Source organism: Pteropus alecto, unplaced genomic scaffold (genome assembly GCF_000325575.1).
Source record: "Pteropus alecto unplaced genomic scaffold, ASM32557v1 scaffold115, whole genome shotgun sequence".
Classification (NCBI taxonomy): Eukaryota; Metazoa; Chordata; class Mammalia; order Chiroptera; family Pteropodidae; genus Pteropus; species Pteropus alecto.
Genome location: NW_006436814.1, coordinates 3,637,724 through 3,658,411, shown reverse-complemented (window position 1 = coordinate 3,658,411; position 20,688 = coordinate 3,637,724). Strand labels below are relative to the sequence as shown.

The window sequence follows — 20,688 nt, the reverse complement described above, 5'->3', positions numbered from 1 at the left end:
CTTCCTGTAGACCCCAGGTTTGGGGCATTTTGGAGGTGACTTGCAGCTGTGGGGAGTGAATGACTCCACTGGCCCGTCTCTCATTGTGAGGGCTTGACTCACCAGGCCTGGGCTGGGGCTGGCTGACGGGGCAAGTATGGAGGTTATTTTTCCCTCTTCCCCTGGGTTTTTCATGTACCCAATTGCCTTTGAAAATTGATAGCATATTAGGATATTTCTGAACCTGCTCACAGGGACCCTGCAGCCGGACCTCATTAGATAGATGCCTGGAGGGGCCTGAGGTATTTGGGTGATGGCCGCTGGTGTGTGATTGTAAGGGCTGAGGTGAAGAGCACAGCTACAGAATTTCATGGATTGGTTCAGAAGTTGCACTTTCCCCCAACACGCACATTCTTCTGAATCCTTGGAAGAAAGTCAATTGGTCAATTTTCTTTTTTTCTTAAAGTAAGAGAAAAATTCCAAACTTGTAAAGAACCTTTCATTGCCCCCGCAGCCTAGAAATAGAGAATGTTCACGCTCAAAATAAAAAGGTTGTTCTTGGCCGGGAGCGGGCAGAAGGCCACTCGGAGCCACTACCCTGGGGCCTCTCGAAGGTCCTTAAGCAGACCTTTCCGGAGAGTGCTGGAAGGGCCATTCTTCAGGGTCCCTTAGCAGCTGGCCTGTGGGTCGTTGTCTTTAAGCTCGTTCAGTTTCGATGTCTGTGTTCAGTTTCTTGAGGGGAAAATAGGAAAGGAAGGGGCAGGCGAAAGATTCTGCGTAAGGCAAAGCCAGACTTCTGGGAGCGGGCAGCGGGGAGAAGCTTCTGGGAAAGGATCTGTTCAGGTGTCCTGCCTGGCCTGGGGCGCGGGCCACCTCTGCTCCCTTTCCCCTTCTTCCTCCAGAGCAGGGTTCTCAGGGTGAGTTCTCAGGACCAGCAGTGGCAGCAGCACCTGGGAATGTGTTCACAATGCAGGCGTCTAGGCCCCATCCCAGACCTACAGAGTCAGAGCGGGGAGGGGCAGCCAGCAGTCTGCTTTAGGGAACACTCAAGCGTGAGAACCTTGCCTCAGACCAGGCTCCTAAGAGGCCTTCAATTCTGTATGTAGATTAAAAGCTGCAAGCAGGTGGAGCCAGTCCCAGAAATGACAGGCTTTCTTCAACCTTGGAGAGACCAGCTGAGTGCATTTCATTTAACAAGTATTTATTACCTGCCCACGTTGTGTCGAGCACGGTACTAGTTGCTGGAGATGGAGAGGGAGGAAGACTGGGGTGGTCCTTGCCCTCTGGCCGACAGCCCAGTGGCGGAGAAAGACAGTTTCACGAGCAGGTTTAGAGCAGGCTCACTGCTAGGATAGGGGAAGAACAGGGTGCCACAGGGGACGTGGCTGGGCCTTAGGGGTGAGCATGTTGGGGAGGGCTTCCCAGGAGAGGCGATGTTTGAGCTGAAACTCGGGAGGAGGGGAGGAGGGAAGGAAGCACGTTCCTGTGCCCAGGCCTGCAGCAGAGTCCGGTGGCCTGGTTAGAGCAGTTAGTGGAGCCAGATGAGGCTCGGGAGGCAGGGGTGGGCCGTGAATGTTCCTTCGGCCCCTTAGGAATCTCGGAGAAGTCAGGACTCTTGGGAATGGTTTGGTAGGGTGTTTCTTTAAAACGATTGCTCTGGCGGTAGCATGGGGAGTGGACAGGAGGGGCAGAGAGGCAGTTAGGGGCTGTTGCAGTTGCCCAGGTGAGAACATTCAGGTGGACTAGAGGAGGCGAGGAGGGTTGGAGAGAAGTGGCTGGTTGTCGCTTTGCTCGGGGTTGGGAGACCGAGGAGGGCGGGGTAGATGGTGAGGTCAATTTTGGACGTGCTGACCTTGATGCCCATCGGACACTGGGGCGATGTGCATGACGCAGATGGCTGGAGAAGGCTTTTTGGTAAGCTCACACACTCCCCAAAACAAAGAGCTTTCTGTGCAGTTTGCTTTTGGGTCCTTCTACCAGCCACCCCAAGACTACGGGGGCAGCTCGGGGTGGGAAGAGACCAGAGGAAGCATGCTGTCTTTAGCGGCACGAACACCATGGCTCCGCTTGGACAGGAGCTGGTCTGTCATGCCGTGATTTATCGTCACAACGGGGATCGAACAACGCTTAGTAAATTCACACACCATCGCCGGCTTGCTTTCGCCTCGTGAGGAGAGGCAGCTGACCAATGATGAGTTCTGGCTGTGAAGGGAGGACTTAGGGTGTGTATGAGAACGCTCCCCGCAAAATAAGTTTCTCTTGAGTGGCATTTTTCCACTCAAGACCTGTCAGGATTGCCTGTTATATTTATTTTTTGAAAAAGAACACAACTCATTTTCCCGCTGGTGCATCTTATTATATCTGGCCAGGTTGGCAGCATTTTGCGAGTTTGTTCTCCAGCCTCGATGAGGTGACATCTTGGGTAGGTCAGAGAGCGAAGGTTCCACAGGAAAACCTCTCGGGGCTTGAGGACTTCCCCGTCAGGGGACCCTGCCTGTGCTTCTTTCTCAGTCTCTGTCCCTGGGAGTAGTGAGCAGCATGTATTTCAGTTCGCTGTCTCCCTATACAACATCTTTATTTACTTCTGCATAGCACTTCAGCAAGTTAGGACCGAGCTCTCCCCCACTGAAAGGGACGAAGAGGTAACATGCTTAGTGTCAGCAGCAGTGACAGAGCTGGGCCCAGGCTTTACCACTGGTCAGCCACCTCCTGATCCTGGCGTGTCAGCCTCAGTTGGCCTCTGACCATCTCCCTGGTGTCTGTGCCCATTATAGGTGTGCCTGCGTGCCACCGCAGCTGTGAGTGCCCTGGGGCCAAGGGCAGGTTCATCCCCGACCTGCACAGACTGGCCCAGAGCACTGGGAGCAGACGCTAGTGAACGTGTGTTCAATGAGTGACTGAATGACTGCATTTTGGTGCTCGTACCTCGTGGGCCCTCCCGAACCTGTCCAACACCCCCACTGCTATATTCACTTGTGCTCACCTGGCACAGCAGGTGAGCGCTGAGGCCTCGGGGGCACATGCTGCCAAGTGCGCCGGGTCTGAACGCTCCATGCCTGTGTTACTCCCAGGTGAGGTCCCCAAAACCCATTGAAGACCAGCAGGATGGAGTGGAGTGAGGGCTGTAAAAATTGTAGATGAAATTGTGGTGAGGATGAGATTTTTAATTTGTGCATTAAATGCCTTTGGGGAGCTTTCGACTTTAAGATCATGATGAAAAGTTGTGGTGCCGCTGGGTGCCTGTTCTTGAGCCTTCCTGGAGGCTGTTTGCACCCACATTCTGGGTAGCTGAATTCTGAGTCACATTGGGATTCTGGCATGAGAAGTAGGGTCTGTAAGACCCAATCTTTGAAAACCAAAAGGTGAGAGAAGTTCTGGAAAGAGATTTCCTTCTGGTGGATGTTCCTCTTCCCTCCTCCCCCTGCTTTTTCGAGGGTAGACACTCCTTTGCAAGAAAGTACCTGGTTCGATTGGAGTGTGAATGGTTTACTTAGTAGGGAGCAGAGCAGAGTGTGGGAGGTTTGGATTCGGCCCCGGTACGTTAGATAAATACTATTTGTCAAAGGGGTGTGGGCATGGGCTGTGGTTTTATAATAGGCGTCCACGTGTGACTCTGCTCACAAGTGATATAGGCTGTTTTTTGGCAACATCTGTTAATTTGAGAAAAGCAGGGTGTGCGTCACAGTAAGCCTGGAGGGGTATTTCCAGGTGGATGGGGCTTCCCTCTAGAGGAGGAGGTCTGGCCCTCCCAGTCCCGACTGTGCGCACTGTATAGGGTGAGACTCGCACCCACTGGGAGTTTTTTGGGTGTGAGGATGCAGCCGTTTAGGCAGGAAGAAAGGCAGAACTAATTCTCTCTTTCTCTCTTTCTTTCTTTCTTGCTTTCTTTCTTTCTTGCTTTCTTTCTTTCTTGCTTTCTTTCTTTCTTGCTTTCTTTCTTTCTTGCTTTCTTTCTTTCTTGCTTTCTTTCTTTCTTGCTTTCTTTCTTTCTTGCTTTCTTTCTTTCTTGCTTTCTTTCTTTCTTGCTTTCTTTCTTTCTTGCTTTCTTTCTTTCTTGCTTTCTTTCTTTCTTGCTTTCTTTCTTTCTTGCTTTCTTTCTTTCTTGCTTTCTTTCTTTCTTGCTTTCTTTCTTTCTTGCTTTCTTTCTTTCTTTTTCTTTCTTTCATTTCTTTTCCTTCCTTCCTTCCCTGCCCTTTTATTTTTATCATTTCATTTTTCTACTTTCCCCCCTCCCCTCACCAATAACTAATTTTTTAATGCATACTTTTTAAGATGACTTATTTCTCTGCTATTTTGAAAGTAGGATATGTGAACTAAAAAAGTTAGGAAAATACAGTTAGGAGGATTCTGAAAGAGACTGTTATTCCTCATACTTCTCAAATGTAGGACTTTAAAAAATTTCAGTCAGTTTCTTTAACATTTTCCCCTCTTACGAATTTCGTTAAAAGCGTCAGCGTGCAGTGGGAGCAGTGCCGGCCTGTCGCAGGGCTGTGCTCGGGGCTGAACGGACATGCTTGGAAACCAGGGGTCAGGGCCAGCCCCAGGTGGTGCCAGCCTGCCTCTGCGGGCCCGTGCAGGACCAGAAACGGACCATTCAAAGTGAACGCCCATCGGCATGGTGGGCCATTCAAGCTAGAGCCAGGGAAATGGGCCAAAAAACTGCTCATCAGCTTTGCTCTTGTGAAATTTTAGTGTGTGGTTTTGATAACTAGGACGAGAAATTCAGGGAGAATTAGTTTTAATAAGCCCGAAAACAAAGTCTGAATTAAATAGGTCTTCAGAAGTTTTAAGGAAGATTTGGGATCAGTTAGACAAGATAAGGTTTTGGAGTTATTGGGATTTGTGGCCAATGGGAGACGTCGTCCTTGGTTATCTGGATTGGATTCAGAGGTGAGCAAGGGGAAGGCCTGTTTCTGGGGATCCCTGGAGCAGTGGGGTACGGTGGATGGTCCTGGGGCCACTAGTAAGGGTTCTTCAAATGTGAACAAATGTGGCTGGGGCCCCCGCCTTGCCATTGCCTATCCCTGACGTCTGTTTCAAAAACCACCTGCCTCACTGGGGTCTGTGGGCCTTCATGGGTGCTTCTCCTGGACTTGACAATGTATCTGTCGAGTAGGGCCAGGGGGCTGGGGCGTTGTTGAGAGCTGGCACCAGCCGAATCTGAGCTCTGATCACGTGATCTCTTCCCAGTCCTAGACATTTGGGGATGCCTGCAGGGCTCCCCCTTGCTTATTATAGCCATAAAGTGCAGGAGCCCAGAGGGAGCCTGAGTGTGAATTGGCACTAGGTGATGGGCGGGGCTCGCCTCCCTCCCCCTCTACTGTCTCTTTCAAGGGTATGATCACCTTTTAAAAACCTCCTTGGCTTTAATTTGGGTACACGTGGTCCATTTGTGCCTGATCAGTGCCCTGTGCCCATGGGGGTGCCTCAGAGTTCATGCACCAAGCATTTGGGGAGGCAGCGTGGACTGGTGGGCACAGAGCAGATGAAGGCCAGGGTCAGGCCAGTTAGTTAAGCTCTCTGGCTTTGGTTTTCTCCTTTTGAAATGGGGGCAATTATATCCATGTCCTGCAGTCATTAATAAAGAGCAAAAGGCGATGAAGTGTGGAAAGCACCCAGCCCAGTACCTGGTGGCTGCTCTCGTACGAAGGTGAAAGTGTCCTCCAGGGCAGGTCATGGTGCGTCATCAGCCCTCCAGGCTCCTGTGCATTAGTGGGTTTCTCTGGCCATCTCTACGGTTCTCCTTGAAATCAAAGTAGCTGTTCAGGAGCAGAGCCATCCCTGCAGGACCCGGTGGGCCGACTGGCCCGTGCGCCATCCCCCGCTCCCCCACTGTGAGCCTGCCTTCTTCAGAAGTCCCTGGAGTTCTGATTGAGGTCCCAGTCAGTGCTCTTACCTGACCTTCCCGACTGTGCTTCTGTTAGTCTGATGAGAAGACAGAATCCATGAGGTGTCTCTGCCCGTCTCCTCCCTCCTGCTGGTCCACGCCCTTCGTCCGGAGTGTGTACCAGCCCTGCTCAGCCCGCACGTGTTTGTTCACGCCGGTCCCCTGCCTGCAGTGCTTCCCACGCCCCTCTCCTCTCGGTTTCCATCTCATCTCTGAGGCTCATCAGATCCCAGCCCTTCCCTGTCTTGGCCACAGTGCTCCTTCAGTGGGGTCTCCTGCTGCCCCTTCCTTTGCGTGATTTTTCTTTAGCCCCAGTTTGTTAACAGGACTTTATCTTACGCTTCCCGGCATACAGCCCCTTGCAGGCCTTAAGAAATACTTGGGTGATTGACAGCACACTCCCCACACTGTGGGGCTCGGCTGTGTACAGTGGCTTTCAGCCTCTTTGGCCATGACCTACATTAAGAAACACATTTTAGACTGTGACCCAGTAGAGAAAAAAGAGGGAGAGGAGCTCACGTGTACACACACGCAGGAAAACAAGTTTCCTAAGACAGCCCTGCCCACAGTGCCCCGGATGCTTACTCTTCTGTTTATGGTGTGTTGTTTTTAATGCTGATAGGTTTTTCCTGATGGATTGCACTGTGGTTTGAAAACATTGGGTTGGCGAATAGTTGAGCCTGAGAAAGGGGAGGGGGGCCCTAGTTGTCCCTTGGTCTGTGGGTGTGTGTCAGAGGCTTCACTGGGCAGAATGAGAGTGGCCGGGCAGGGACAGTCAGCACTTGGGGGGTTCGGGTTGGCCCCCCAGGGCCCTGCAGAGAACTGCTTCTGGAGCAGATGCTCCCTCCCCAGCCTCCTGTTTGGTCCAGAGGAAAGAGCCAGGGCTAAGTCAGTATACCCGATTCAAGTCCCGGTTCTGCCACTTGGTGGCTGGGAGACTTTGGGCGAATCACTTTACCTCTTTCTGCCTCCAGTGTTTCCCAGGGCGCCGTGAGACTCGGGTGAGGAAATGCCTGGCATACAGCCCCCGCCCCTCGGAGTCATTCGTTCTGCTCAGTGCCCTGCAGTGTGGGGGTCGCCTCGGCTGACCTTGAACCCTGGGCCTTTCCTCTCTTTTCTCTGTCAGCCTGGATCAGAAGGGAAGTCTGTGGAAACCAAACAGCCAGTCGCCTTCTGCCCAGAGTTTGGGGTAGAGTTGATCAGTGTGAGTGTGACCCGTATGAGGTGTGGCATCCGCTGCCAAGCCCCCTGACCTGGTGTGCTCTCTTCCAGTCCTGTAGGATGGCTGCCATGTTGGGGGACGCCATCATGGTCCTCAAAGGCCTTGCTAAGCTGACCCAGGCGGCCGTGGAAACCCACCTGCAGCACTTGGGCCTCGGCGGGGAGCTCATCATGGCGGCCAGGGCCCTGCAGTCCACGGCTGCGGAGCAGATCGGCACGGTCCTGGGGATGGTGCAGGTAAGGAGGCTGAGCCAGGGGTGGGGTGGGGCGGGGGGTGCCCGGTGGGAAGGGTGCCAGGTTGGAGGGGGCTGGTGAGAGCAGGACACAGCCGGGGTGGCTGGTCTCCTGTGGCCCCCTGGCTAATGTAACCTGCCCTCCTTCCTGGTGGCACAGGGTACCTGTGTGAGGCTGCCATCGTGTGACTCAAGTTTTAGTTAAAGGAGGCTTCACAGAGGTGGGAAGAAGCCCCAGGAGCTTGTAGGCCAGCACGCTTGTTAGATTAGTAACTCACTGGCACTCATCTGGAGAGACCAGGCCCAGTCGACAGAGGCCTGCAGGTGACCTGCCCACCTCCCTCTGCCTGGTCTACGTTCAGTTCCTGGGCCTGTCTGAGAGGTACTGGAGAGAGGCCTTTTTAATTTTGGAAATTAAAACCACAAAAAAATTGTAACACTTGCTGTGTTTCCTTATGAGAGGCAGCTGAAAGGGACGCCCGCATGCTTCCTTCACTGAGGCAAACACATTCTTCCATAAGAGAGAGCGCTTTCTCCTACTTTATCTGATTTATGTTAGTGTTTTTTTGTTGGGTCGATTTCTGTAAAGAATTGACGGAAGCCACCCGTGTTCAGGCTTGGCGGGGGCATGGTCAGGCTGAGAAACGCAGGTTTCGTTGGACGGCGTGGGGCCACCACAGGGGCCTGTGTGTCTGCTGGCTTTCCTCAGGCTTTGAAGGCTCTTCCCACGGTGTCCCCTGGGCCAGAGCCAGGGCCAGGCCTCGTTTTTCTTCTTCGATTTTCTGCGGTTCTCTTGGTCCTGATTCTGGGTCTGTGCTCCTTTCCAGGGTGAAAGCTGAGGACAGCTTCACCTCCTGCCTCCGCCTCATCCCTCATGCTGTCCCCTGTGCACGCTCCAGAGAGCCTCTGCGTGGAAAACCCAAGGGGAAGGTTTTAAGCAACAACGAGTGCTGGAGGGTGACTGTGCACAGGGCCCGATGTAGCAGAGCGTTGTTCACCCCGCACAGCCCGCTACGGCTGTTCTGAGAGCCCAGGGCTGGGAAGGGGTGCGTGTGCGCACGTGTGCGCCTGTGTTGGGGGTTGTGCTGCAGAGGACGCCCTGCCGCCTCTCTCCCGCCACGTCTGTCCCGTGGCCGGCTGACCTGGACAAAGGACACTCGCGCTCCTCCAGCCTGCGAGGTCAGTCTCAGTTTTCGGGTTCCCAGCCCCTCGCCTCCTGTTCTCTAAGGGTCCAGTGGTGATATGTGTCTCTCTCCCACTGTACACAAATGCCTTTTTCTAGAAGTCTTCACACCCACGGTCTCGTCCGAGCCCTACTGCTGTCCTAGCCTATTCATCAGGTAGGGAAACAGACTGAGAACTTTGATGTGAGGCTCATAATCATTAAGTGGCAGGACCAGATCCTGGTGGCCTCTTCCCAGCCTGACTCTGCTCTCGCACTCCCCCTGGTGAGGCCGGGCTGTGGCCGTACCACCTTGTTCGGTGCATTTTCCAGCGAGGAGCCTGTGGAACACTCAGGAGGTGAGGTTGCCCTGCTCTCTGGGGCTGCCCAAGAGTGAGACAGCGGGCGAGGCTCAGCAGGGGTCCCTGAGAGCCGAGGCGGGGCTTCCCGTGAAGCTCCTGCCCCGCATTCTGTCCCCCGGACAGGCTTGGCCTGGGCTCTGGGAGGAGCAGGGCTGCCCTCAGCACAGTCACTTAGAGCTAGGAGCGGGGGGATGGTCCCCCACCACGAGGGAGGCCCCAGGAGGGTGGCGGCCTCCACCGTGCTCCCATTCTCTCCCTCTGCGCTCGGATCCCGGGCTTCCTTCCTGTCAGAGGGCGGGGGCCACACACTCCAGAAACCTCTCCCGCCAGCTCCTCCGAGGATTCGTTCACTTCTCGCTTCAGTCAATGCTTAACCAAGTCTGGTGCCATCGAGACTCTGAGACCCCTTCACTGTCCATGGGCCGCATGGCCACATAAACAGGGCGTGGTGATGTAGGGCCAGGCAGCCGTCACCGAGTCCCCTCTCCCTAGCGATTCCTGGACATCTTGAGAGGCACCCAGCGAATCCAGTACAGTTTACTTCCATTCTGAGAAATGTGCCATCAGGTGGCCCTGGGGTGGCCAGCGGGCCAGACGTGGCCTGGGACCCCTGCTCAGCCACTGGCCGGCTGGTGGGCCTTTAACAGATTGCTTAGCTCTCTCAGCCTGTTTCCCATTTATGCAATGAGAGTCACAGCCAGTCCCTTTCCTTCCACTGGAGGCAAATCTCATCTCCTTAGATTCTGCAATTTCTGATAAAGCTGAGAGTGAGAAGGCCGAGCGCCTGCTGCTGTGTTTGCAGAAGCCACAGGCAACACCGTGTGCTCGGACTCCATTTCTGGGGACAGGGAATCCGGGCCACCGACCTCCCTTCAGGAGTCAGTGCCGTGCCCATGGCCCCGTCTGTGGCTCCACATCCCTGTGACTGTGGGGAACCCTATTTTCAGAGGAGGAAGTGGCAGAGAGGAGTCAGGAACTCACTCAAGGTCTCTCAGGGTTCAAAAGTAGAGAGAACCTGGGACTGAAGGTCAGTTCGTGGCGCCCGTTACAAGGACAACATAGTGTACCCACCTCGTTGCCTGCCAGGGCCGGCCAGGGGGGTGCTGGCTGTGAGGAGCTCGGGCGGGAGCCTCTCGCAGGCACGCCAGGGTGGCTGCCGGAGCTGCGTCTGCACCGTGCGCTGTGCTGGGCCTGGACTGGTGGAGCGTCCCCGGCCACGCGCTGCCCTCGGCCTCGCTGGTCTGTGCTTGTGCTTTGACTTCTCACAGCTCTCCTGTCTTGCCCTGCTTCACCCTCCTGAAACCCCTGAAGCCTCTCCTTCACCCCGATTACCGGCGAGGAAGCTGAGAGTGATGCTTCCCGGCTTGGCCCCGGCCGGGCGCCCAGCGGGTTCTCAGTGGCCGTGTGGCCTGCTTGGGCCCACGCAGTGGGGACCTGGAGGAAGCAGGGCTGGAATTCAGGTCTCCCGGCCCCTGCGCTGGGAAGGTGCTGATTGTTTCTGGAGCACGGTGTCACCTTCTGCAGGCTCGGAGGGCGGATGGCGGCAGCGTGCTGTCCTGTGCCCAGGGGGCGGACACAGGGAGGCGCTCCTGGCTGGCCTCTCGCTCCTCTCACGCTTGCTTTTGTTCCTTGTAGAATCAGCAGAAGCATGAAGAGCCTTACGGTGCTGAGAGCTTTGACGACCCGGAAGCAGAATTCCACTCCTCAGGGCCGAGGGCCGAGGGAGCCTCTGTGGAGTTCTCTGCAGCCTCCTCCTCCGACGAGGCGCCGTCTGTGCCCCGGGACCACGCGGGCAGCGAGGGCCCCGCTCCGGCCTATGTTGACAGCGGGCCTTTTAGGGAAGCTGGGCTCCCGGGCCAGGCCGCCTCCCCACTGGGCAGGGCTAATGGAAGGCTCTTCGTGGACACCAGGGCCCCCTTTTCTGGCACAGGCCTTCAGCGGAGGTTCTTCCACCAGGACCAGTCCCCCGTGGGGGGCCTCACAGCCGAGGACATTGAGAAGGCCCGGCAGGCCAAGGCTCGCCCCGAGAGCAAGCCGCACAGGCAGATGGTGCGTTCGGGAGGGGCTGCTGGAGTGGCCCTGTGGGGTGGTTCTCAAGAGGTGCCGGAGTCAGGCACCCTCTGCAGACATTCTCCAGGGAGTGTTCCAGAGGTTTCAGGAACATGGAGGCCTCTTCTTGGTGGAGTGTGCTGCGAGGCAGAGCTGCTGCCTTTTCGGGTGGAGAGGGATGTGGGGGGCAGCATGAACCCCTGATTGTCGGTCTTGTCCCTGTTCGCTGACTCCTGAGGTCTCTTTGTCCTCTCTCTAGCTCAGTGAGCGTGCTCGGGAGCGGAAGGTGCCAGTGACGAGGATTGGGCGGCTGGCCAACTTTGGAGGTAAGGTGGCCTTGTGCCCCTCACACAGGCCTGCATGGGGACGGGCGAGGGTCGCGACCCAGGGGTGTCTTGGGGACGGTGGTAGCTCTTGCGGTAGCCATCCTGGATATTTCCCACGTGTGGATGATGCAGTTATTGGATCCCACTCCGCTCGGCTCCCTGGGGGCCAGTGTGGGTGACGCCACTTTGCGAGCTGCAGCTCTGCTTCTCAGGCCACGCTTAGCGGGCAGTGTCTGCAGCACCGGCTTTTCCTCCAACCTCAGCCACCCAGCTGCCCAGCCCCATTGGAGCCTCTGCAGCAAGGAGGCTAGGTAGCGAGTAGAAGCTCTTCACTGGGCCTGTTTGCCTCCTAGACAGTGTTTTTTCCCCTTGGGACCAGCCGTTTGGTGACTCATTTGCCGGATTCCCGCAGGCCTGTGGGACATCAGTAATGAAGTGCTGCAGCCCTGAGCTAAGTTTGAAGTCCATTTTAAGATGCTACATCATGAGTTTTATTCTTTTCTTTGAGGATTTGAGTAGTCGTGTGTCTAGCATATCTGTGCTCTTTTGATCTGAATTGAAGGATCGTTTTGTAATGAAGGTTTAAAGCAGTTGTATCTGCCTTGAGGACATTGTGTCATCATATCTGTCACTTATTTACTGACCAAGATGTTCCTATTGAAAGCACTATCTTTTTTGCAGTAGTATACTTTAAGACAGAGTGACTGGGAGCGCATTTGTCTAGAGCTTAGCTGCCTCCAGATTCTCCAGACAATACACTTACTGAAACTGACACTTTTGACAGCTAGATTCACATTTGAGCCTTGGATGAGTGGTTGTTTGCATGGCTGCGTATAACAGGTCTGATGGGTTCATGGCGACACCAGTGCTCGGGGGCCCACTGTTGTCCATCTTCCCACCAGCCTTTTGCTTTTTGGGCTGGTTTATATGTCTCCCTGCCGTGTACCATCTATCATACATGCTGTTGTCTGCTGCCTCTTCTCTTTTGGAAACCCCGTCCTATACCTTGTTCAAGATTGGCTCTGTGCTCCTCGACATCCTGGTACTCTGGGAGCTGGACCGATGTGTGGGTTCAAACACTGATGGCTGCCTGTCTTCCTAATGTGCAGAGCAGACTAGGTTAATTGGATGGAATTTTCTCAGCCATATGATTTTCTTCCATATTATGATTTTAAAATTTGGCATCTGCTACCTAGATGTTCAAGACTCTAGCATAAAATGGCATCTAGATATCAGCACAGAATTATCGCTTTATTTCACTTTAATGGGTTAGCATTTCAAGCAGCTCCTCACAGAACATCGTAAGTTCCTGGTGCGACACCACCAGCATGAGTTTGAGAATCACCGCTCTGGTCACCTCCAGTGACCTTCACTTCCCGGAAGACTTTGCACGATCTCTGCTTTGCACAGTGGCTGTTAGTTGGGTAATATTTATTATTTCTTATTAAAGAATTAAATGGAGGTTCTCTTCCCTCCCCTGAGTTTGAGGGCAGGACCCATCCTCTTCTTACTCTGTAGTTTTCCTCCAAAACCCTCCTCTTCCCCTCACTCCAGACGAGGGCTCGCCACAGAGCCCTGTCCCCGGAAGCCCCAGCTTGATGTATTTCGGAACAGGTGTGTTCCTCTCGTGGGAGTCTGAGCAGGGGCGGGGCTAGTGGAGGATCTGTTTGTGAAAACTGGCCAGAACCAAGGTCACCGTGGTCAGTTGAAGTCTGACGAAATGGCGCGAGTCCTGGCGGAACGGTTGAGGCACACGAGCAGAAGGTGTGGGACACGAAGGCAGCCAGTGAATCCAGCGGGCGGGGCTCCCCTTGGGGCGGGGACACGGGCAGCCCGGGGCAGCGTGGGCTTGGTAGGTGCTCTGTACCCTGAGAAGCCTCTCGAACCCCTGCTGACAGCTGCCCAACGCCCAGGGCCATCCTCAGGTGTCCATGATGGGGGCCCGCCCACAGCTGTGATTCAGAGCTTTACACACGGTCGGCCAGGCCGTTAGCAGCTAGCATCTCAGGCTCAGAGGTGGCAGGAGGTGGCTCCTCCAAGGGGAGCCAGGTCTGGAAAGAACCTGCTGTTCTGGCCCCAGAAGGGGGAGTTCCAGGCCTTCTTCCTCACTCAGAGGTTTGCAAACTGTGGCTTATGATCCTTCCGTGAATGTGAAATCAACTTAATTGGTCAGGACCAGCATCTAAGAAACAAATTAAATAGAATGAAATTGAATAGGAAAAGGTCAGAATTAATATCATAGACTCTTAGAACTGCACACATTGCAAAAATATTGTTTTGGAGGTATAAACATACTATTTATGTACATTCTTCATTGCATTGTGAAATACATGGCTTGCTGGTGAGTCGTCTAAACAGTTTGAAGTAATGTTGCTCTGCTTTGTTCCCCTAGAGAACATTGCTAGCCTTTCTTCTGCTCATGGGGGCTAGGTGTTTTTGAGGAGTAGACCATCAGGCTTTGGGAAATTTTTACCTGGGGAGTATGAAGGAAGGGATTGCTCTAGATCTCAGGGAGATGGGGTTGCCGTTTGGAAGGTCAGCAGCAGGTATTCAGCCGTGTGAAGGTGGAAGGCAGAGGCTTTCCAGGCTGGGTGGCTCATTTTGATGCTGAGTTGGGGACAGGAGCCCTAAGTCCAACTTGGCTATGGGATGTTATAGGTGCGATGTTATGGTCAGGTGATCTGTGGACATTAGATTTTGTTAAAGAATGATGTGAAAGATAGGGTCAAATAATGGATTTGGGGTCAGGACTGGGCTTTAGGTCTTCAGAATATCTAGGTTATAATTCCAGCTCTGCTGCTTTGTGACCTTGGGCCCTCCCTTGGTTTTCCCTTCTGTAAAATTGGAGTCTTGACTCCATTGGGAGTAGTTTGGTAAATATTCCATGTGTACTTGAAAAGAATTCTGATGCTGGGTACAGCAATATATCTATTTGTCTAGTTTGTTACTAATATGGATCAGATCTTTTAATGTTTTGTTCTCTTTGTTCTATCAGCTATCGAGAAAGACATTTAAAAGTCATACTATGATTATGGATTTACCTACCTTATTTTTTTATTTTATTTTATTTTTTTATCTACCTTTTTTTAGTTCTGTCATTTATGCTTTAATATTTTGAAGCTATGTTATTGGTTGCTTACAGATTTAGAATTCTTATATCCTCCTAGGGATCGACTCCTTTATGTTATGTCTCTCTTTATCTCTGTGAAACTCTACACTGTCTGGTGTTAGTATAGCTGTGTGTCATCTGTTTTTAGGGGTTTATGTTTGCATGGTATCTCTTTTTCCTTCCTTCTGCTTTCAACCTTTTTGTGTTTTTATATTTAAGGTATGTCATTTATAGGCAGCTTATATAATTATTTTTTGTTAAGTACAGGCCAGTAATCTTAGTCCAATAATGTAAATAGTCTATTTACATTAATGGAGTTGCTAATCTATTGGGGTTTATATCTACTATTTTAGCCTTTGTTTACTATATGATCCATCTGTTCCCTTTATTTCTCCCATCTTGTCTTCTGAATTAATCAAAGACTTTTTTTCTTATTATACACATTTTCTCTCTATTAGCTTGTGTGTTATTCTACTTTTGGTACTTATTTTTGAGATTACAGTACATATTCTCGATTTATTACATTGTAATAAAAATGATTATTTTTTCCTACTTTCCAAATAATGATAAGACCTTAGAACACTTTAAATCTGTGTATTCCCTCTGTGTGTATGTGTATGTATGCATTTTGTTTCTACATGTTTTATACTATATATGAAATTAAGATATATTAAACCCCACAACATATTATTTTTTTCACATAGCCTATATGAATTTAGATTAATCCACATATTTACACTTTTTGTTTCTTCCTATATTTTCATAATTATATTTGGGATGATTTTCCTTTTCTCTGAAGAACTTCCTTCTCTCTTATAATGCAGTCTGCTAATCATTAATTTTCTGTTTTTATTTGTGTGAAAATGTCTTTATTACACTTTCGTTTTGGAAGGTATTTGGGCTGGGCATTAAATTCCATGTTTGAAATGATTTTCTTTGAACACTTTAAGCATGTCGTTCCGTTGTTTCTGTTGACAACTTGGCTGTCCGTTTTATACTCCGTTGCCAGTAATGTGAGTTCTTGTCATCTGGCTGCTTTTAAGATTTCCTTGTTGCTTTTGGTATTTAGGAGTCTGTGAAGTGCCTGGGTGTGATTTGTTTCGCATTTCTCCTGCTTGGAGTTTGCAAGGCTTCTTGAATCTGCAATTTGATCTCCTCCATCAGTTTTGGAAAATTCTGGTCATTTCTTCATCTATTGCTCCTCTCTCTCTCCTTCTGGAACTCCAATTACACATATGTTAGATCTTTCCCCTCTTTCCCAGGTGTTGCCTCTACTCTTTTCTGTATTTTCCACCTTTTTTGCTGTTTGTGCTTCCGAGGAGACGTCTTCATCCCCTCTGAACCTGTACAGTGAGAGAGAAGTGGGTGATGACAGAAACGAGACTTTAACAGATAAAGCAGGCACCGTAGAGAACTTACTGGATGAGGATGAGCACGGCTTTGAGCACAGCGCTGCAGCGGTTGCTGAGACCGTCACCCAGGAGCGTACGGGCCAGACGATTAAGGCAGAAGGGAGGAGAATACTGAGGGAAACAGGAAGACAGAGAGGAAACAAGCGAAGAAATAGGAAGAGATAAGGCAATTTAGATTCTATTTAGGAAGGATTTTGAAACACGATACACAAAAACAGAGGCTATTATGAGAGAGCAGTGGGTTGGGAATGAAGAGGGACTGGTTCCTTGGGAATTCTATCATATATATATATTTTTAAAGGTAAAATGTTAAGGGACCATCACTCGCAGAAAAACACTTTGCTTTAAAAAATTGTTTCTGAGACTCCACTGGGTTTCTTAGGAGATAAGGTAACATGAGAGTATTCTCGCTTATGTTAGCAGGTGGACGTTGCTTAGATTGAAATGCAAAGCTGACGGCTATTGTTGCTTAATTCCTTAAAGATTCTGATACACCTGGGTATGTCCCCCCCATCTCAGTGGCAACATGAAAAAGAAACATTAAGTAAATTGGCATAGTTTTGGTTGTTTTTAAATTTTTCCAAGTATGAACATTTAAAACAAAACAAAAACTACTATCAACGATTACCATCATTTTATTGATCTTTTTTAAAGGGTATTATAGCGATGCATATACCAAGGACATGCTCCCAAGAAGCAGGGTGATAGTAACTGAGTTTTTTGATAGACTCACCCCACTGCCTTTGTGTCCAGACACCGATCGAGACCCTGCCGTGGGTCGTCGCGCATTGGCGATGCCTTTGGGTTCCTTGGCTGGGGCAAGGTCGTCAGGACGGCTGGGGTGGAAGTGTTTACACCTCCTGTGGCAGCACTGAGTGTTCTGACCTCCTGGCACAATGCCCCTTTGTTGACTTTTCTAAAGCCAGGCTCCCTCCTCTTAGAAGGACATCAGCGCAGTTGTCACCTCCAGTTACAGGTGGGGAAGCCGAGCCACAGTCGCCAGTCACCCAGGGCCAGGTGCTTATTTGTGACAGCCTGGGACCAGAGCCTAGAAAGCCTCTATCACAGCTGCCCCCCATAATTAGTCCCGTGTCCCCCACAGCCAGCAGAGGAGCTGTGTTAGGTCTTCCCCTACCCCCAGTCCAGCTCCGGGCCAGCTTCTGAGAACCTGCGAGCGCACGCTACAGGGAGCTTCCTCCATCACCCCTTCCTGGTCCTCTTCCTCCTGTGCTGTGGGCTGCAGGCCCCTCCGTAGGCCTCTCTCGTCCTCTCTCTGGGCCGGGGCGGCGTGGAAGATGCGGGTGACAGCAGAGAAGGTGGGCTAACTCCCTAAGGAATCAAGAATGGCTGTCAGCAGAGGACACTGCCTTTTCCATGTGGATGGTCATGTCAGGTCAGGCTTGCTGGATGCGTGAACACAGCGAGGGTGTAGATGCCTGGCACTCAGCGTGTGCTGTGCGAGTGCCATGGCGGCTGCCTCTGGCCCCTGCAGTCGCCCAGACACGCCCTTGAGCCAGTGCCCAGCGTCTGCTGAGCATTTCCTTCCTCCTTCCTGCTCGGAGGCCCCTCTCCCCAAGCTGCCTTACACCTTGCGAACGGTGCCGTTGTTAAAGGTGTTTTCTTTTTACTTTTCCTTAACCTCTGGTGCCTGTCTGGGCAGCGGTCTAGTGGCTAGGGCCACGTTTGGCCCTGATGACCTCCAGAGGGACTTCTGGGAGGCAGGGGCCCCAGTGCGCTCCTGCGGGGAAGAGCTGCCCCCCGCCCCAGCATTTCCTGACTGCAAAACCTCTGGGAGAGAAATGTCGGGAACAGGAAGGGGCTGGCACCTTCTCACAGGCTAGGATGGAGACCAGGCTGTGGGGCCACTGAGCAGGTTCCGTGGCTGGTTGTGGTCCCGGACTCCCAGTAGGCTGTGCGGGCCAGGTTGGGCCTGAGTGTGGATCAGAACATGGAGAGGCACACGGTGCTGTGGGGCCGACGGGCCACGGGGACATGTACAGAGAGAGCGAGGACCTGGGGAATCCCGGGCAGAAGCCTGATCTTCCAGGAGTTGCCTCCAGGGGCCACTGGTTCTGGGAGAAGGAAGAGTCTCTGGGTTGTGCCTTCCCCCCAGCAAGGTTCTGGGAATTGCTTTAAGGTTGGCCGGGTTGGGTTGGGGGGCGTGGCGGGGCTGGAGGGAGAGCCAGCCTATTCTCTGTTCACTGGAGTAGGAGCTCCTGAGGCCAAGGTCACTCGCTGCTGGCAGCACCTCTGGCCTGGCCCTGGGCTGCTCCTGAGGGAGCTCGTAGGGCCAAGGAGGAGCCTAAAGCGTCCTTTGTAGAATGTTCTTTTGGTGATTTATTTAATGACAGATCCTTGGCCTTGGAGAGCTGTGGCTGTGACCTGCAGCCTAGAGATGGCCAGAGAACAGTTTGACAGAGTATCTGAGGGGAGCCCAGCAGGGGAAGCTGGGGGCTCCTCTGCCTGAGGAAGGAGGTTCTCCCAACAGCTGTGATGTCTGCTGACCATAGGCAGGCGGAATAACCTGACACCATCTGCCTCTTGTAGGTTTGTCTTCGGACTCGATCTAGGCACAGAAAAATCTAGATATAAAGATGTTGCCGAAAGTCACTGCAGTTGGAAGGTTATTGCCTGTTGTCATCTATTTTGCTGAGTTGGATAGTGTGCTGGGTGAGGCGGAGGTGGGCAGGCCACAGGGGAGTTAATGTTTGGTTGGAGACCTGGCTCCCAGCTCTATGTCCGGTAACCACTGGAGCTGGATGGGAGGTGGTCACCGGCCCTGGCACTGCCTCCCAATACGCCAGGATGTTGTGGTGGGCGCTGGGGTTACACCGAGGGCCATTTCCAGATGACCGTGGCTTCTTCCTGTGGTTGCCAGATCTTGGCCTATTGTGCCCTGTGCTGTCCCCTGCAGCAGCCACCAGCCACATGGGATGTTGAGCACTTGAAATGTGGCTGGTCCAAACTGAGACATGCTCTGAGAGTAAAATACACACAGGATTTTGAAGACCTAAGACCAAAAACAAACAAACAAAAAAGTAAAATATCTCTAATAATTTTTACTTGAGTACTTGTTGAAATGATAATATTTTGGATATACCGGGTTAAATAAAACATATGCTCAGAATTCATTTCACATGCTTCTTTTTGCTTCTTTTTAATGTAGCTACTAGAAAATTAAAAATATTGTCAGTGATTCGCATTGTGCTTCTTTCGCACAGCACTGGTCAAACCATTTTTAATGAGAAGAATGATGATAACAGCGAACACGTTTACAGCAGTACCTGTGCCCGGCCCCGTTGAGAGCCCTTTGCTCGTTTAATTCTCACCATGACCTATGAGGCAGGAGCTTTTGTTTTTCATACAAGCAACACATACTCATTACAGAAAGTTTAGGACGGGGACGTGCAGGTTTCCTTGTCTGTTAATCGGAGCAGCTGGCATGAGCCCCCCCCAGGGGAGTGGGGGCTGCTGTTCTGTTGGCCCCTCAGGGCTGTGTTCTCCGAGGCCACTGGCCTTAGTGTGTCTTTGGTGTCATCGCTGGATCTTTGCTGTCCCTTCTGCTGTGGTCAGCCATCTGTTCTTCCCTCTCCCTCTGCTAATGTGTGCCCCCCGCCCCCACTCCCCATCCAGCTACAACTGTGTTTAAAGCAGAGCACATAGGCTCCAAGCGCCAGGCTGCTGGCCTTTCCGTTTGGCCTTTGTGACAACTGTTGGGGTCCTCAGGCGTCTGGGGTAAGTGAGGTGTTAACGAATTTTGGTTTAGAGGTTACGAAGGGGACTGGTACTCTACCCCTGTCCTTAGACACTGTCAGGGCCTGAGGGCTGCAGCCTGAGCTCCTGTGTGTCCCCATGGCTTGGGCTGGGGACAGGCTTTTGCAGAAATATTCCAACTTGCGCCAGTGACCGCGTTATATCCCTGTAGCGAGGCCTTTCCTTCCAGTCGCAGTGAACTGAGTGAGAGATGCTGGAGAATTGGAGGCTCCTCTCAGGCGGTGCCGTGGGTGGCCCCGTTCCTGGTCCATCCTCCATGCGTGCCGGGTCCTCCTGGTGCGTTTCCCAGTTGTACATTGTCTCGGGGTGCTTTCGTGTGTCTGTGAGCCTAGAGATTAGCAGAGGTGATGGGCAGATGAAGCTTTTTCACACACAGCACCTACCTTGAGCCCCATCTTCTCTGAAAATAGCAGATGTGTCTCCTACCTTTTCCCTTCCCTTTTCGAATGTTGGGAGTGTCAGCGAGGGTCCCTAGGGAGCTGAGGCTGGTGTCTGTGGGGCGGCTCCAGGGCTCCTGGGTGGGGGGTGCTGGGCAGCAGCCCCAACCCCACACGAAGGCCAGTGACTGCCACCCTCTGTCATTGCAGGTCTGGCCGTGGGCCTGGGCTTCGGGGCCCTGGCTGAGGTAGCCAAGAAGAGCCTCCGCTCTGAGGAGCGCACAGGTGAGCTGGGCCTTTGACTGGAGGGCAGGGTGACTCTGGGAGGTGGGCCTGCCAGCCCCCAGCCTCCACCTGGTCCTGAGGCCTCCAGGGACCTCATGTTCCCCCTTCAGGGTCGTGATCACCTGTGTTCCATGTAAGTGGCACCCCTGGGGTTGGCTGAGGTCCGAGGCTGCTCAGCCCGTCCTGGCTCCCCTCGCCCTTCCTGGCTTCTCCCGCCTGACGCCCCTGGAGCCTTGTTCTCGGCCCCACCTCTGACCCCACTCTCTGGAGCTGCTGGGCCTGTTGGTCTCGCCAGGTTAGGTGCCCAGGGCTCCTGATGTGGCTGAAGGATGTGGGTGCCGCTGGGACAGACCCCACAGGGCCCTCTGTCTCTGAGGCAAAGAACGTGATGCCGCTGTCCCCTGTCTCCCAGAGTCAGCCAGAGATCAGGTCAGAACACTCGGGCCCCCCAGGGGATGTTGCTCATTTTAGTATGACATCTCCCTGTTTCATGGGGACCCCTCAGTGACACC

At 52.6% G+C, this 20,688-nt stretch overlaps 1 protein-coding gene across 1 annotated transcript in view; it reads left to right on the top strand.

Annotated features, from left to right (window-relative positions):
* COQ8A (coenzyme Q8A) overlaps nucleotides 1–20,688 on the top strand; it is a 39,728-nt gene that overhangs the window by 11,016 nt on the left and 8,024 nt on the right. Inside the window, exons 2-5 of the mRNA XM_006914270.3 lie at nucleotides 7,139–7,324; nucleotides 10,480–10,893; nucleotides 11,153–11,219; nucleotides 20,102–20,176. Coding sequence (XP_006914332.1) covers nucleotides 7,148–7,324; nucleotides 10,480–10,893; nucleotides 11,153–11,219; nucleotides 20,102–20,176 — 733 coding nt within the window. The 5' untranslated portion in view covers nucleotides 7,139–7,147. The remainder of the gene's footprint in view (nucleotides 1–7,138; nucleotides 7,325–10,479; nucleotides 10,894–11,152; nucleotides 11,220–20,101; nucleotides 20,177–20,688) is intronic.